Source organism: Pelodiscus sinensis, chromosome 4, assembly GCF_052426305.1.
Source record: "Pelodiscus sinensis isolate ZL-2025 chromosome 4, ASM5242630v1, whole genome shotgun sequence".
Classification (NCBI taxonomy): Eukaryota; Metazoa; Chordata; order Testudines; family Trionychidae; genus Pelodiscus; species Pelodiscus sinensis.
Window position 1 is genome coordinate 24,801,894 of NC_143055.1, and position 16,678 is coordinate 24,818,571.

The 16,678-nt window shown below is 41.3% G+C and overlaps 2 protein-coding genes across 3 annotated transcripts in view; one reads left to right on the forward strand and one right to left on the reverse strand.

Moving 5' to 3' along the window:
* Positions 1 to 15,586, forward strand: part of CRMP1 (collapsin response mediator protein 1) — a 67,184-nt gene extending 51,598 nt beyond the window's left edge. For both annotated transcript variants that reach the window (XM_006128209.4, XM_006128210.5), the window contains exons 10-14: positions 4,834 to 4,975; positions 6,846 to 7,016; positions 9,292 to 9,471; positions 12,913 to 13,078; positions 14,572 to 15,586. In XM_006128209.4, coding sequence (XP_006128271.1) covers positions 4,834 to 4,975; positions 6,846 to 7,016; positions 9,292 to 9,471; positions 12,913 to 13,078; positions 14,572 to 14,663 — 751 coding nt within the window. In that variant the 3' untranslated portion in view covers positions 14,664 to 15,586. The remainder of the gene's footprint in view (positions 1 to 4,833; positions 4,976 to 6,845; positions 7,017 to 9,291; positions 9,472 to 12,912; positions 13,079 to 14,571) is intronic.
* The window catches only part of EVC (EvC ciliary complex subunit 1), a 97,492-nt gene continuing 87,650 nt past the window's right edge, over positions 6,837 to 16,678 (reverse strand). Inside the window, exons 22-23 of the transcript XR_016349392.1 lie at positions 14,158 to 14,354; positions 6,837 to 6,975 (exon numbers count right to left, since the gene is read on the reverse strand). The gene's annotated coding sequence lies outside the window, so the exon portion shown is untranslated. The remainder of the gene's footprint in view (positions 6,976 to 14,157; positions 14,355 to 16,678) is intronic.

Sequence of the window (16,678 nt, forward strand, 5' to 3'; positions counted from 1 at the left end):
GAAAATCAAGGCACTGGGGGAATAGCTAAATTCTGAGGGTTAATAGTGTTGCTAAGGGATGCTGTGCCCTGAGGCAAGAAGGCGTCTGGTTGCTGGAAGGCCTGATTTAGCCTAGTTTAGGTTATGTCTCCACTCTAGCTTGGAGGTGTAAATCCCAACACAGAATGAAATAATTGTGCTACATTGGCTGAAAGCCTTCTGGAGGAGGATAGTCATTCCGAGGGCTTGAAGAAACAGTGCCATCTGTCTGCCACAATGGTTCAGGTGAACAGGTTCAGCAGGTACCAGCAGTGTCCCGGCACTCTACTGTTGTGTATCACCTCCATAAAGTGTGCACTGAGATTCTTCTTTGGCTTACATGGTAGTGCCACATCTTTGGGGAGATAAGGAGCTTTTGGCTGAGTCCCAACAGGACAGAGTGCTCATGGTAGAGTGAGTAATTCAGTTTGCCATCCACGCCACTGTCTAACAACACGGGGAGGCACTATGTCTCTTCCTGTGCTGATTCCTGATTCTATTGATACCTCAGATGAAGTATATTTTTAGGGTGTTCAAATGTTTACAGATCACATTTCTTCTGGAAATGAGGTTTCCACCATGGCAGGTTGTCAAGATATGTACATAGGTGATATAAAAGCATGGAAAGACATGTTTTTTTATCACCTACGTACTTGCACATTAGAGACTATGTGCATGCATCTCTGTACGCACACTAGTCACTCTGGGTACTTCTACATACCAGGGTTAAACTTGAAATAAGCTACGCAACTGGAGCTACGTTAATTGCATAGCTTAAGTCAAAATAGCTTATTTCAAATTTGGGAATGTCTACACAGCACTTATTTTGAAATAGAGCACGCTTCCTCTGACTTCCCTTACTCCTCATACAATGAAGGTTACAGGAGTTGAAGCATGCAGTCCTCCAGCTCGACACTATTTTGACCATATGTCGAAATAACTGCTTAAGTATAGACGTGGACTATATTATTTTGGAATAACGTCTTTTATTCCAAAATAACGCTGCTGTGTGGATGTATTCTCTGTTGGTGCTAGACTTACACAGGTGTTAAAGAAAGCCGAATCTGACCCTAAGTTAAATGCATTTTTGATGAGCTGGGTGAAATTGGTTTACTTTTGATTAGTCCTGGTCTTGAGAGCAACTGAAATTAGTTTCCTTATTTGATCTTTCTGTTCCTTAAAATGAAATAAAAAAAAGTCTTTTCTGGCCTGATCTTGCACTATTCACATCATTGGGAGTTTTGCTGTTGAATTCAGGGGAGCAGGATCAGGCTTTTAAAAAGCTCATACAACAGTGTAGAAAAAAGTAATTTTTTTTTACTGCAGCAGACACAGGAGTATGTTCTCCACAAGAGGCTTCCAACATATTAATAATATGTGGGTCAAAATGGCACAGCTAAAGCCATCTCTTAATAACAAAATCAGCCAGAAAAACTAGGAAATCAGGGACATTTCCATCATGCTCCAAACATGTAGAAATGCTTTCCTCGACCCTGCCCCCTCAATGGCTTAAAGTCAATGACAGCAGCTTAGCCTACTTTCAGTTCTAATACTTTAAATCAATATAACCCTATATATTAATACTTTGCAGTGCATTTATATATAGGGTTTTACTTAAGGTTGAATATGATTATGATAAACTAATACTTACTTGGCATTGCTCGGGTCCTTCAGGGCAAGGGACTGGGCATGTGGGGAGGTGCAGGAGTCAGGCCAGGGGTTTGGGGATGTGGGGGCTCTGGGCAGGAGGCTAGAGGGGGTGCAGGAGGGGCTCAGGGCAGGGGGTAGTGGTGCATTAGTCAGGGGAGGGGTTTAGGAGGTATAGAGAGGCTCAGAGAGGGGCTTTGGGAGGGCAAAGCGCAGGGGAAAAACAATTCCATACACATCCCATTGTCTTGGCACAACCAAACTTTCGCCATGCTTTAAGTTATGATAAAGAGGAAGCTGCATACCAAATTTGGTGGTCCTAGCTCTTACCATTTAGGAGGAGTTCTGGAACAAATGGACAGACTGACAAACAGACACACAAACATATAGTAGATAATAATTTTTTATAGCACTTTTCATCAGTAGGCCTCCCAGCTTTTTACAAGCATTAGTCTTGCAACATAAGAGAAGCATGTTTATTGTGGCTGGTTTAAAATTTTCTGTGAAAGCTATTTTGCAAGAAACTGAATTTTTAACTAAGCAAAAATGTCTTCTTTCCACAGAAACTTTAGATTTTTTGTTGTTGAAAAAACGGAATGCCTGAAATCCAACATGCCACTGTAGGGCATCATGGGAGTAGTATTTCAGATACTTAATGCTCCCACAGTTGTGTACGGGCTGGGCTCACTAGTCAGCCTCTATTTCCCATGATGCACTGCTTCCCCTCACCAAGAAATGAGCTGGTGGTGCTTCATGGGAGATGTGATATGATTAGATAGTCTGGTCAATGAAAGAGAATGTGAGCATGAGGTATTTGAATTACAGATCCCATGTGCCATCATAGTGGCATTTCAGGATCTAAATACTTCAATTTTTCCACCAAAACCTCAACATTTTCCATGGGAAAATCCTGAATTTTTCTGACCAGTTCTAACATTTATATCCATGTGACTACTTAATAGATTCAGGCAGTGGGGCTATTTATGTGCTTAACGTTAAGCATATGCAATTTTTTTGTTGGATTGGGGCCTATGTGATACTTTTGAACTATGAAGACTAAGCAGTGTGGTGCTCAGAAAAACAACTTTCCACAAAGGGCATATGGAGCAAACCACTGGGCAAGGCAACTAAAACAAAGCACAGAAAAGAGAGAGTGTCTTAGACTGTTTCTCATGCAGTAAATTAATAGTGTTGTATAGAAAGGCCTGCACTGTAAAGATAAACTCAGAACTGACAGGCTATTTGGGTTGAAGGAGGGTTTCTTGTCCCTATACTTGTATTTATTAATATATGTAAAAAATTAAAGAATCCATTATGGCAAATTAAACTTGCAAGACAGTGATGAGCTTAAAGGACAGAACAAGGACAAGATCAAATGGAAAGCAAACCATGTGATGCCACTGGTGTGTTTAGTAATGTGTGCTAATGCAAGAACTCATTAATATAAAAATACTTTTGCCTAATCTCTCTTATTTCATCATTAAACAAGAGGGTTGTCTTCAAATCAATAGCTCTTGATGTAGCTTGATTCATTTTGTATGTGTGGATAGGGAAGGATTAGAGAAGAAGAGGCAGAAAGTTTCACAAACATGAATAGAAGTGGCACCTTAACAAACTGTACTAATCTGACAGAAAAATGACCTTTTACTTTATTCAGTTAGTTATTTCACCCCCTGAATCCAAGAACTTTATATAGTTCAAACCTGCAACTTACAGCACTGAAATGGGGAGGGACCATTGGGGACCTCTAGCTAGGTGAGCTGTACCTTCATTCTTCAGAGGCAGACATACTTTGGTGCAATTTATTGTGTGTAGCTAAGATCTGCAAAGCTGAGGTCTTGTCAGCTCTGTGCCCACTGGAGAATCCATCTCATTTCCTTCCTGTGCTTTGTTATCAGTCTTGAGCTGATGGTTAATTGGCTTGTTAATTCAGCCAGCCCAAAAGACTGATGTACTAATAACTAGGGCCCTACCAAATTCACTGTCCATTTTGGTCAATTTCACTGACCTAAGATTTTATTTTTTCAGCTATTTAAATCTGAAATTTCAGGGTGTTGTAATTGGTAGTGGCAAGGTTATTGGGGGTGGAGGGGTTTGCAGTACAGCTACTGACTCAAAAAGGAGGGGTGTGTGTGTGTGTGGGGGGGGGGTTGCGGTACTGCTATCCTTACTTCTGTGCTGCCTCTGGTGGGGCACTGCATTCAGAGCTGGGCAGCTCAAGAGTGGCTACTGCTGCCTGGGAGCCCAGCTCTGAAGGCAGAGCTTCTACCAGCAGCAGCACAGAAGTAAGAATGGCATCATATGAAATTACTACCCTTACTTCTGAGCTGCTGCTGGTGGGGCGATGCCTTCAGAGCCGAGTGCCTGGCCTATAGCTGTCTTTCTCTAGCCACCTGGCTCTGACTGCAGTACAGAAGTAAGGGTAGCAATACCATAACCCCTATAAAATCGCCTTGTGACTTTGCAACTACTTTTTGTGTCAAGACCTTCGATGTGAAAAACACTGTTTTTCCCTGTGAAATCAATAAAGCGTAGGGTAAAAGCACATAAAAGACCAGATTTCAAGGGAGAGACTCACTTGCACAGTCCGTGCCACTTTTTTCATGGCTCTGAATTTGTTAGGGCTCTAATAGTGACCTTGAATTACCTCAGTCAGCTTTTTCTGGGAGAATTAATTGGTGTTGGAGTAAAGAGCACAAGTTTACTTATTCACTCCCTGTTCTCTGTCACAGGGTGCAAGGAGAGAGTTTTTCTATACACATTTTGCAAAACATTTGTAGACCAAAAAAAAAAAAAAAAATTCACTGTTCATTGTGTTACTTTCGTTTGACCTGGTAATGGATTTATCCTTAAAGTAGAATATTTAATACAGGATTTTGATAACCTCTGGAGTCATCTGCTCAGCCCTGTTAAGTGGGCTGTGTGCCAGTTTCTTGGTGAAAAGCAGAGCAAAATACAGTTGATCTCAGCCATAGTTGATTACTGTGACCTGTTCGGAGAGTGTAAAGCTGAAGACAGGTGTTTTCTTAAAGAAAGGTGGGGTGGTCAGACACCCTTGCTCTTCGGTGATCACGTCTAGATTTGAAAAAACAAATTCACACCCAGCATGATGCCAAGTGTGTCTCTGTGTCCTGCAATATAAATATTCATTGTGTTGACTTTTTTTAGTGGAGATCTACAGGTGACAGGAAGTGGACACTGTCCCTACAGCACTGCCCAGAAAGCCATTGGAAAGGATAACTTCACTATGATTCCTGAAGGAGTTAATGGAATTGAGGAAAGAATGACTGTGGTCTGGGACAAGTCTGTCGTGAGTAATTGCTTATCTGTATAGACTAAAATATTGGCTGTTAGCTGGAGAATGAAAGGCAAGAGGCTCTCTGTCAGCATTCTAGTAGCTTCCCCACAGTCTACAGAATGAGCTACCATAAGGTTATTATTTATTTCTGAAGACATAATCAGTAGGGCTATGTCTACACTGCAAAGCTATTTTGGGATACTGGAAATAACTAGCCCATGTCTTAATAGCAAGGCTATTATTTCGAGCTCACTGTTCTGACACCCTGTAAACCTCATCCCATGAGGAGTAAGGGACATTTCAGAATAGCTGGTTATTTCAAAATTTGGCACTGTGTAGACAGCACCAAATTATGAAATAAGCTATTTTGAAATAAGATCTAAAGATACGCAAATTGCTTAGCTTAAATTGTGTATCTTATTTCGAGCTACGGTGCAGTGTAGATGCATCCTAGAAATGCAGCTAGAAGCTTTGCATTTTATTTCTCTTTTGCTATGGAAACACATCATGTTTGATGAGTCCTGAGGCTTAACTGACTGTATATCACTGTTTTGGTATTATGACAGATCGTGTGTTTGGAGCTGACATAATAGTCAAAGCAGTTCAACCTCTTTGTATAAATAGACTTTGTATAAACTTGACAGCTAGATCATTTTACTTTGAGAAAAGTTCACATTCATCATTGAGAAATTACAAATGGATGGGAACTGAAGCTGGAGTGTATAGCCATTTAAATGAGGACTCCTGCTCTAATTTACACTGGTACTGTATATTGTACAGTGTAATGTTGGCATGAGTTAACAATTTGTTGGATATTCCATGGATCCTCATACATAATACATTTCCCCTACCCACTCACAGGTGAAACTAATACGCATGTTACAAACTGTAAAGCTGTACAGTTACATCCATAGTGCACCTTTGACCACCTGACCTCAACTCTGTTTACCAACCCAACCTGCCAGGGACTACTGCTAGGATTTCAAACACTGAAGCAGCTTCAAATGGCTGCTGTTTAAAAGCAAAATGAACAAATTAACAAAATACAATCAACCAGAGACACTTTTTCTTCTTTTCTCCCACAAAACATGGAATGTCCATTGCAAAACTACATTGGCTGAGATGCAGGTGGGGACTTGGATTCTCATATTATATTAGGGCTAAAAATGGGTGTGGTTATACCATCCAATGGGGGAGAATGGTCTGTTTTTCATTGGGCCACACTGCTCTTGTTTCTAGCCTGAGAAGATCCAAAAATATTGGACTATAACATTTTACATTGTTCAGTGCAGCAGAGATATAGTGTGTCATTATTAGATATTTCTAACGTGGTCATTGATGACTTTTCTCATCCTCTGAGGCCTTTCCAGTTGGACTTGTGCTACCAAAGCAACCTGGATTTACAGGTGTGTGTGTGTGGGAGGGAGTGGTAAGAATAAGAAGGCCTGGTTTTTCAGGTGTACTGATGCTCCTTTATGCTTTTCCTGTAGTATAAAAAGTGACTTAAAGCAGATACAAATTGTTCACATTCATATTACGGTGCCTGCAAATGTGAGAGCAGTAGAAAGGGGCGTTAGCAGATGGAGACATGCCTTTTATCTGTAATAAAACATGTGGCAGATACATCATACATGATGGGCTAGTCTGGATTAAGGGTTTAGTGGCTTTGATTTGGGATGACCTGAATAACTCGCTCATCTGTGTGCTGCTCCTGAATAGTACAGACCTCACAAACTCATGCTGATAAAACCTTTGGCTCGTGCAATGCCATCCTTTATTTCCTTGCTCCAGTTGTTACACACACGTTCCCTTACATGTTGACATTACCAATATTCTGTGTCCATTTTGAAAGCATTAATTTATTCTGTCAAATTGCTTGCAGGCCACAGGCAAAATGGATGAGAACCAGTTTGTGGCTGTTACCAGCACCAATGCCGCTAAAATCTTTAATCTGTATCCAAGAAAGGGTAGGATTGCTGTGGGCTCAGATGCCGATGTTGTTATCTGGGATCCTGATAAAGTGAAGACTATTACAGCCAAAAACCATAAATCGGTAAGAGATAAAATTCCTATTGTCATTATGAAAACAACTACCAATCTTCTAACTCAAATGAACTCCTATGTGCTGGATACATAAGAACTGGATAATTTTGATGTTCTGTATTAAAAAGTATTATTGTTTGTATTAAAATGAAAGTCATTACATTTTTTATTTACAGAATCAGAAATTTACCAATATGGTCAGGAAAGAATTTTTCTTGCATGTACAACATTGCAAATTTGGCTAAATGAATAGGGCAGCTCCTCAAGAGTGTTAATCAGCATAGCTCCACTAATGTCAGTGAAGCCATGCCCATTTGCATCAACCTCAGAGCCAGTATCAGATCTGTAAATAAATTCTGAGATCTAAACATGCTGGTAGGCATGTAGTAGGTTTTTCAAATGAATTTAAGCAATCCTGTTGATTTAGAAAGTCCCACTAGGTGCCTCCTTGCACTTTTATGTGATTAAATACCCTTACAAACCTGATCCTTAAAGTACATTTTTTCCCTTTTTTTTGCTCACTTCAGAAGCATCAGTTATCCATTGCCTGAGCAGATTAAAAAATGTTCTGAAATGTTATGGGTAATTCAATGTTTTTATAATCTGGGTTCTAGATTATAACTGGTTTTGGGATTTTTTGGTCATGTTGAATTATGAAACTTTATACTTCTTTGATTCTGTGTCTCAATTTGCATAGTGTACCAACAGTGTGATCTTTCCAAACCCTTTGATCCTTGTGTAATGACTACACAAAAGGCAGGCCCATAATGTTTATCTTATTTTATCTAATGTATTATAATCTACATATCTATCCTCTGTAGAGACAAGGTGGGTGAGGTAATATCTTGTCTCTCTCATATCCTGGGAACAAAACAGCTACAACTACTGCATATCTATCTACGAGGTATTTTACATCATGCGTATCACCATACTGGGTGGTCACAGTTCCATAAATGTATCTAATTTTCATTCAGTATTTATGATAGTTTACTGGATATCCTATATTTTTAAAGGGGTCTTAAATATTCAGTTTGTGTGCCTCAATTTGTGTTTGCCTGACTTTAAAAGGGGCTGATTTTTCAGAAGGTACTGTGCACACCAGCCTCAGAAAATGAGAGCCCCTTTAAGATGTTTCAGGTTAGACACATAAAATCACTAAGCCTACATCTAGACTGAAAAAGATACTTTAGAAAAAGCCTCTTTCGACTACAACCAGTACTTTCAAAAAAGCAAGCTGCTTTTTTGAAAGAGAGCACCCAGGCAGTCTGGATGCTCTCCTTCGAAAAAGCACATTACTCTCCTGTCGACTTCTCTTACTACTTGAGACCCGGTGGAGTACCAGAGTTGACAGGAGTGCAACAGAGTTGATGGGAGTGGTTGATTTAGTGTGTTCTTACTAGACCCACTACATCGACCTCTGGGAGATCAATCTCCCAATAAGTGAAGACAAGGCCTGGGACAACACTTGAGATAGTTTTGATTGAGCTATCTTGCTAAATATAGTAGGTAACCACAGTGGCACAAGCTAGCTGAGTACAGCCTTGCCTGGGACTCTAGGTATGTAATATGGTGGCTATGCTGTGCTGCCACCCATGTCACTGAGGTTACACTGCTATTTTTTGCTAGTAGCTGTATAGTATTGCAGTAACACCTGTACCAACATTATCTCAGGTGTGCCTGTGTGTTGCAATCACACCTCCCAAAGGCAATGTAAACTTGTTCTAACAGCCCTGTGTTTGGCAGCCAGCAGGCCTGTTTGTAACTGCCACCAGGCCGGATTTGAACCTGGGACCTTTGAAGTGGGGTATAGGATCCTCTACCCTCTGAGCTAAAAGCCAGCTGGCTCTGAGCCCATGCTGTAGAGGTCTCTTGGTCTTAACTGTTGCTGTGGTCTAGGTACCACTTGCATTGCTCAGTAACCACACTAGGTGTGTGGGTTACATGTTCATTTTGTTATCTACTGCAAACACTTTTTTTGTGTGTCTGTCCATGAGGAATAAGTATTTTTTGGAGCCTCAGATTATGCATAAGGGCCACATTTTCATATAACGTCCAATAATGCAATTACCAAATAGAAAGTATCCAAATAAGCCTCTATGTGTGGAAAAAGTATTTTTTCATGTAAACAAACACAAGTGCTTGCAAAGTTTGCAGGTGCTTTGCAGATACATAAGTGAAAGCTGGATAAAAATAGGGCCATAGATGTCTGTTGTACTTTCCCAAAGGAAAACAGACCTGAGATTGAGCTTGAATGGAGTTTTCAGTGTATGTTGTTTGATCCTCAGGCTGTTGAATACAACATCTTTGAAGGAATGGAATGCCATGGGGCTCCCCTGGTGGTTATAAGCCAAGGAAAAATTGTGTTTGAAGATGGAAATCTACATGTAAATAAGGGAATGGGCCGCTTCATTCCTCGCAAACCTTTCCCTGAATTCCTTTACCAGCGCATCAAAATCAGAAATAAGGTAGGTTCAATCTTGGCCTACTATTCAAAACTCCACAGATCTTCTCTCGCTAGAGGCTCTCTTGGAACCAAATGAACAAACATGTTGCATTATTATTATCCAAAGTGAAATGAATCCATGTGGGACTGGAAACGTTGCCAAAAGCTATGGGCTACACCCTCAGCTGGTATAAACCAGTGTAGTTCCTTTGATTTCACTGATGTAGGCCATGTCTATGATAGACAGTCTTCTGAAGGAAACAGAAAGATAATACAAGGCAAGTCTAACCAAAAAGAAAGAAGAACCACCACTTTTGCAGGTGTTGGGGTCAGGCCAGGCTGTCATTTCAAATTGTTGAATAGTGTGGCTTATTGGATAAGCACAGACGCTGTGTCTACATTGGCATCCCTTTGCGGAAAAGGGATGCTAATGAGACACTTCGGAATTGCAAATCCGCAGGGGATTTAAATATCCCCCACGGCATTTGCATTTACATGGCTGCCGCTTTTTTCCGGCTTGGGGTTTTTGCCGGAGAAAAGCGCCAGTCTAGACGCGATTCTCCGGAAAATAAGCCCTTTTCCGGAAGATCCCTTATTCCCTTAATAAAGGATCTTCCGGAAAAGGGCTTATTTTCCGGAGAATCGCGTCTAGACTGGCGCTTTTCTCCGGCAAAAACCCAGAGCCAGAAAAAAGCGGCAGCCATGTAAATGCAAATGCCGCGGGGGATATTTAAATCCCCCGTGGATTTGCAATTCCTAAGTGTCTCATTAGCATCCCTTTTCCGGAAAGGGATGCCAATGTAGACACAGCCATAAAGTATTTGTTTCCCATGTACATACTAAGTTGGAAGCATTCAGTGTAGTTGGCATTCTGTCAGCTTTTAATGACTGTTGTGGGTAAATTAGCTTCACTTGAGTTGTTTTTGCATATAAAACACAAAACTTTCCAGCCTTTTCTCTTCTGTGGGACCGATGTTTTAGCAAATGAAATACATAGACCATGGAAAGTGTCCTATTTGACCAGGCCTGGGTTAGTTCTGGTTTCAATTTATATCACTGTGACTCTTTTGAAGCCAATACTTAGGGTGTGTCTAGACTACATGCCTCCTTCGACGGAGGCATGTAGATTAGCCAGATCGGAAGAGGGAAATGAAGCCGCGATTAAAATAATCGCGGCTTCATTTAAATTTAAATGGCTGCCCCGATCTGCCGATCAGCTGTTTGTCGGCAGATCGGGGGAGTCTGGACGCGATGCCCCGACAAAGAAGCCTTTCTTCATCGACACAGGTAAGCCTCGTGAAACCAGGCTTACCTGTGTCGATGAAGAAAGGCTTCTTTGTCGGGGCATCGCGTCCAGACTCCCCCGATCTGCCGACAAACAGCTGATCGGCAGATCGGGGCAGCCATTTAAATTTAAATGAAGCCGCGATTATTTTAATCGCGGCTTCATTTCCCTCTTCCGATCTGGCTAATCTACATGCCTCCGTCGAAGGAGGCATGCAGTCTAGACACACCCTTAGAGTTTGTTATTAGATCTGAATTGTCTGAAAATTCTTTTTTGTTGTTCTTTGCATAGTGAGGTCTCTTTGTCAGGGAACACAAACACCAGAGAAGAAAAGGCTACTACTTGTTTTTACTTCAATTTTTTACTATAAAAATCTTATAAAATAGATTACGATGGACAGCAAATGAAGTGTGCGGAAGTAGTGGGTTTTGCCCATGAAAGCTCATGATACCATCTATATATTTTGTTAGTCTTTAAGGTCCTACTGGACTATTTGTTGTTTTTTAGTTGTGCCATAAACAGTTTGAGATGGCAATCCACTTCCTTCAAAAAGCCTTTTCTCTTTTCCATTTTCCTCAGAGAAATTATTCAATTATAGAATGCAGTATATCCGTTCCTTTGGGGAAAAGATGCAAACAGCATGCATCCACAAGGATGTGTGGCACACTTTCCTGCTCAGTCACACAGTTCCGGTCTCCTCACAGTGTCTACTGTGTAGGCAGCGCTTTGATATTCCGGCTTAGGCTCTCAAGCCTCCTCTTCTCCCACTCTTGTGTTTCCTACAAGAGTTAGGTTAGCAGCTCCCTGTAGGAGCTGGAGATTGGGGAAAGATCTTAGTTTTCTGTGGTTAGTTAGGTGGAGGTAGTTAGAAGAGGTGAGGCAAGGGAGAACACTGACTTTGGTGCTCTTAGAGTGCCCTCTGCTGACTGATTTCTAGAATAAACTTTAAAAACAACAATAGTCTAGTAGCACTTTAAAGACTAACAAAATGTGTAGATGGTATCATGAACTTTCGTGGGCACAGACCACTTCTTCAGATGACCGGAAGTTCTAGAAGTGTGATTGAGCTCTGAATCATGTTCTTATCACTGCTTCTCTTCCCACTCAAGAAACTTCTTTTACTTTACATGTATTGTAAAACCTACTGATGATCAAATCCACAGTGTGGTCCTCATTCATATATCTTGGCACAACAAAAGTAATGTGATGAGATGTCAGATAAGGATCTTCCCAGCAGTTTCTGTTTGAAATATGTACAGTGGTGTAATATTATTTCATAGGTTTTGAGGCCAGAGCCAGAGGGGAACATTATGATCATCTAGTCTGAACTTCTGCATAAGAGCTGTATGTATATTACAGAACTAATGCCTACAAACCAGGAGCTGAGACCAGGGTCCCATTGTGCTAGGTGCTGCACAGATAAGCAATAAAAGGCAGGGCCTGTTCTTGGGAGCTGACCAATTATCATAATGTTATAGAATCCCAGTGCTGGAAGAGACCTCAACACAGTCTGTCATCCTGGTTCTGGTAGGCAACAGATAAATACAGGCCTTTTGGCCTAAGAAGGGGGCATACTGTCATCCAAAGGGTAAGGTGGTGGGGGGAAGGGACATGGATTTCCTGGGACATGACAACCTGGCCTGACCCAATACCTGCAAAAGTGTGACCCCCCTGGGCTCCTTCCTACTCTTGCCCATGGGTGTATCTGGATGCACAGGTCATCCTCAGTCTCCCTGGGATACACTGCCAAAGGTGGTAGTAGCATCTCCTCAGCATCGGGACTGTCAGGGCACTTGGGAAGCTCAAGCAGGTCCTCAATGCAGCCACAGTTCTCCTCAGCGTCCTGCTCCAGCAGTGGGGAAGAAACTTCTGTCTCTCTCGGCAGCTCCCCTCCAACTGGACTGCTGTCCCATTCCTCTGCTTCTTATGTGTGGGGCACGGCTGAACAGGTTCCATTCACCAGCAGGCTCGCAGTATTTTCTCCACGTTTCTATCTGAGGGAGGCCACGCCTCCTCACTAGAGGAACTGAATATAATACAGCTCCGTACGTACTATGAACTGCACGTGTGATTTAATATTATAATTCAGTATTATAATATATTATTATTGTTATCAGGGGGCAAAATCCAGCAATATCCATGCAGTTAGTGTCTGGATTGTTCTCTCTTTTATTTTAGGTAACAGGATTGCAAGGGGTGTCCAGAGGAATGTATGATGGGCCAGTGTATGAAATCCCAGCTACGCCAAAATATGCAACTCCTGCACCTTCAACCAAGTCCTCCCCTGCCAAAAACCAGCCTCCACCAATCAGAAACCTCCATCAGTCTAACTTTAGCTTATCAGGTAAACCAACATGACTGATTATGACTATCTGTAAAAATGTGAGTACTAATCATTCCAAAATAGCCCATGCATCTCACCATTCAAGCAAAAGCACCATTATGTGATATTTCCTCACATAATAAGCAGAGGAGACGTATCATATTGGTAGGGTTATTCTAGGTAACTTCTCTCCTTAGAGGTTAATTTTGATGTGATGTAAATATAACATCCAAAAGACAGCAGTAGACTTAATACATCAGTGGTTCTTATTTTTTTAACAAATTACATAGACAATTACAATCTTTTCCATGGAGAAACAAGAACAATGCTTCTACCCTGTAAAATCTTGCCTTTGGGAATCCAGTGAAACCTTTTGACAGACGAAAGAGCAGAGAACCCAAGGAAAATTAACTGATTTTTCATCTGTTTTTGGCAGCTTGTAAAATGTGATTCACCAATACAGTGGTGTACTTGTGAGACTGAGCATGTGTAAATATACAGGAAGATTTTTGCTTGTTCACTTACAAAATATGGCAGGTAACAGTGATAGATTGTGAATGAGAGTTTCAGAAGAATATCAGCAAGCTTTGTGATTCAAAGGCCATGTTTATACTACCACTTATGTTGGCAATACTTATCTCGCTCGGAGGTGTGAAAAAAACACCCCTGAGAGAGAAAAGTTTCATCTGTATAAGTGGTAGTGTGCACAGAGGGAGGTAGAACTTCTGCCAACAAAGCTACCAGCACTCTCTGAAGTGGTTTTACTATGTTGATGATAGACCTGTCTCCTGTTGGCATAGAGCGGCTACACAAGTGATCTTACCAGTGCCACTGTACGCTGGGCCACTCTAAGCTCGCTAGTGTAGACATGGCCTAAATCACTTGAGACCAGATTTTTAAAAGTATTTAGGCATCTACCTCCCATTGGTTTCAGTGGGAGTAAGGTGCCAGATTATTTTCAAAAGTCTGGTCTTTAGGCCCTTTGAAATTGTATGCCTGTTTTTATACATTTTCATGCAGAAATGTCAATGCTTGCTACAGAGACAAATTATTACTTAGAACAGCAACCTGTTCTGATCCCTCAAAAAGAATCCACTCACCAGGTATTCACTCCTGTATGGAAGTCAGTGGAATTCTACTCAAGACAATCCTTTGCAGGAACAGGGCCTTGCTCAGTTAGAAGTGATGCAAAACCAGGTGCAAAACAAAGCAGTAAAAATATCACATAAGAACGGCCATTCTGGGTTAGACCAAACATCCATCTGGCCCACTTCCAACAGTGGCTAGTGCCAGATACCTAAAAAAAAATGAACAGAAAGGCAATCATCAAGTCATCATCTCCTGTTGCCCATTCCCAGCTTCTGACAATCAGAGGCTGTGGACACCATCCCTATAGAACTCCCAACAGAACCAGTCACGTGAAAATTTACTGTTGACTGGATTTTTTAAATCAGACCTCTCCATTTCCATTCCATTAACTCTCTTGCTTTGCTGACTGGATTGCTGTTTTACAGGTGCTCAGGTAGATGACAACAATCCCCGTCGCACAGGACACCGTATTGTTGCGCCCCCTGGTGGTCGCTCTAATATTACCAGTCTTGGTTGAACGGAGATGATGGGGAGAATGGCAAGAATGAAGGATCATGGGAATAATGTCTGTTCCCTTTGATGTCCATGTTACTGAACCCACAGTTTTATTCGGTACTAATGCGGGGGAAATGAGCTGTCTTTTCCGTTTTTTTCTTTTTATTTGTATAGGAAGAGGTGATAATAGTGTGGTGTGTTTGCTTGGAACTACTTGCCTCACAATTGTGCTTTCTTGCCATAGTCACCTTAAAGCATGGTGCTTCCATTGCCTCTTTAGTGACTACAGGTTTTATCTTTGTCTTGTAACTAAATGATGGTTCCTTTGCACCCGTTAGCTGTATTAGAGTAGTAAATGCATGTCACTAAGTTATTTATGCAAGTTGCAGTCTGTGAGTGTGTCTGTTTAGAACACGTTGCCAACAATTGACACAATGCCAAGATCAAAGCCACTAGAATCCATAAGGAGGAAGAATATGGACATTTTTAAAGTATGCAGTAGAATAGCATAAGTGGCTCCTGTTAATACCTTTAATTTATTATAAACCCAAGAAGCACTCCTCCCAGATACAAAGAAACAAATACAAAATGTGTAATGACAAAATGGTCTCTGTAGCAATTTTTGTTATCCACTGAGTACATTCCAATTATGTGTCTTTAACTGTTTTCATTTTAGACAGAGCCATAATTCCTATGCAGCAATGTCATTGCCATCCCATTCAGAGATTTCTCCGGCTGGGCAGTGCTCTCCTCTTGCATGAGTGTTTTGGTACTTAATTCAAATTACTGTTGGATTTTTTAAATTTTTTGTACAAAGTTTTTCCTTTGTAATCACACACATTTTTACTTACTATACCCTATCAGATCTACTAGTTGTGGTTCTACTTCTGAATTCAAAGCTTGTGAAATAAAAGAAATGAAATGATCATTAAATGTCTTGCAGTGCTCTTGTTCACCAGTATGATTTTTAGAAATCATAACATGGCGTTTTCTTCTGGGTCTACCTGAAAGCACAAAGAAGCTGCATCCTCAGTGCACAAAGATGGTTTATGTATAACTTTTTGCGCATACTTGAATATTGTTTTTGCGTGTCCACTTCAGCTAAACTGAATAGAGCCTGTGGTAAGAATAGAGTCATTTCTAGTTGCCTGGTCTTTGGCCCGCTAACAGCTGCACTGGCAATCCACCTCAGCTCTAGGGTTGAATCAGATTTCCATAAAGTGGAGTAGAGTGCTGCCATCCTCATCTTTAATATGGCACAGCAACCACCAGAGACTGCCTAGAGAGCACACAACACTCCATCTTTATCCAAGTCATTTTTCGGTTTGCATTGCCTATTGGAATCCATCTCTTGGTGTGTTCTCTTATCAGGAGCCCGACATCAGTGTCTGAGCACATCAAAAACATGAACTGATGCAAAAATGGACTGTCCTATCCTTCTCTGGGAGGTTGTTGGAAATGGCCTCCCTCCTCTTTTCCAATGAGTAGGTGCATGAGAAAGAGGCCTACTTATGTTTCCTTTTCTTTATTTGCTTGTGTTGCTGATGCTAAGGAAAGGCCAAGCTAAAAGAGGGAGGTTGGGAGATTCTCAAAAGAGCTTAAGTGACTTAGGAGCATAAATCCTATTGGCTTTCAATGGGACTTGTGCTTCATAGGCCTTATACACACTAGAAATTTGTAGTGGCAATAGTTCTGCCAAGATACTGCCCCCAACAAAACTGGACTAAGTGTCCCTTGCCTTTCGCATGATAGGTAGCCATGAGGAGAGGAGTGCAGTCTCCATGTGACAGCTACTCCTATTGGCTGAGTGTGTGTGGTGGGAGACTGTCTCCATTCTCCTCTCTCCCTACAAAGCGCCATCCAGCAGCTGAGAGAAACCAGGAACAAAGTTGTGACTCCGAGATAGTTCACATGATGCCCCATATTCAGGGTTTCTGGCAAAGCTATAGTTGTGCTGTTAACAATAATATTAAGACTGGTCCTTAACCAGTACTGTGTCACCCGTTAAATACCCTATCCACAAATCAATGCACTGAA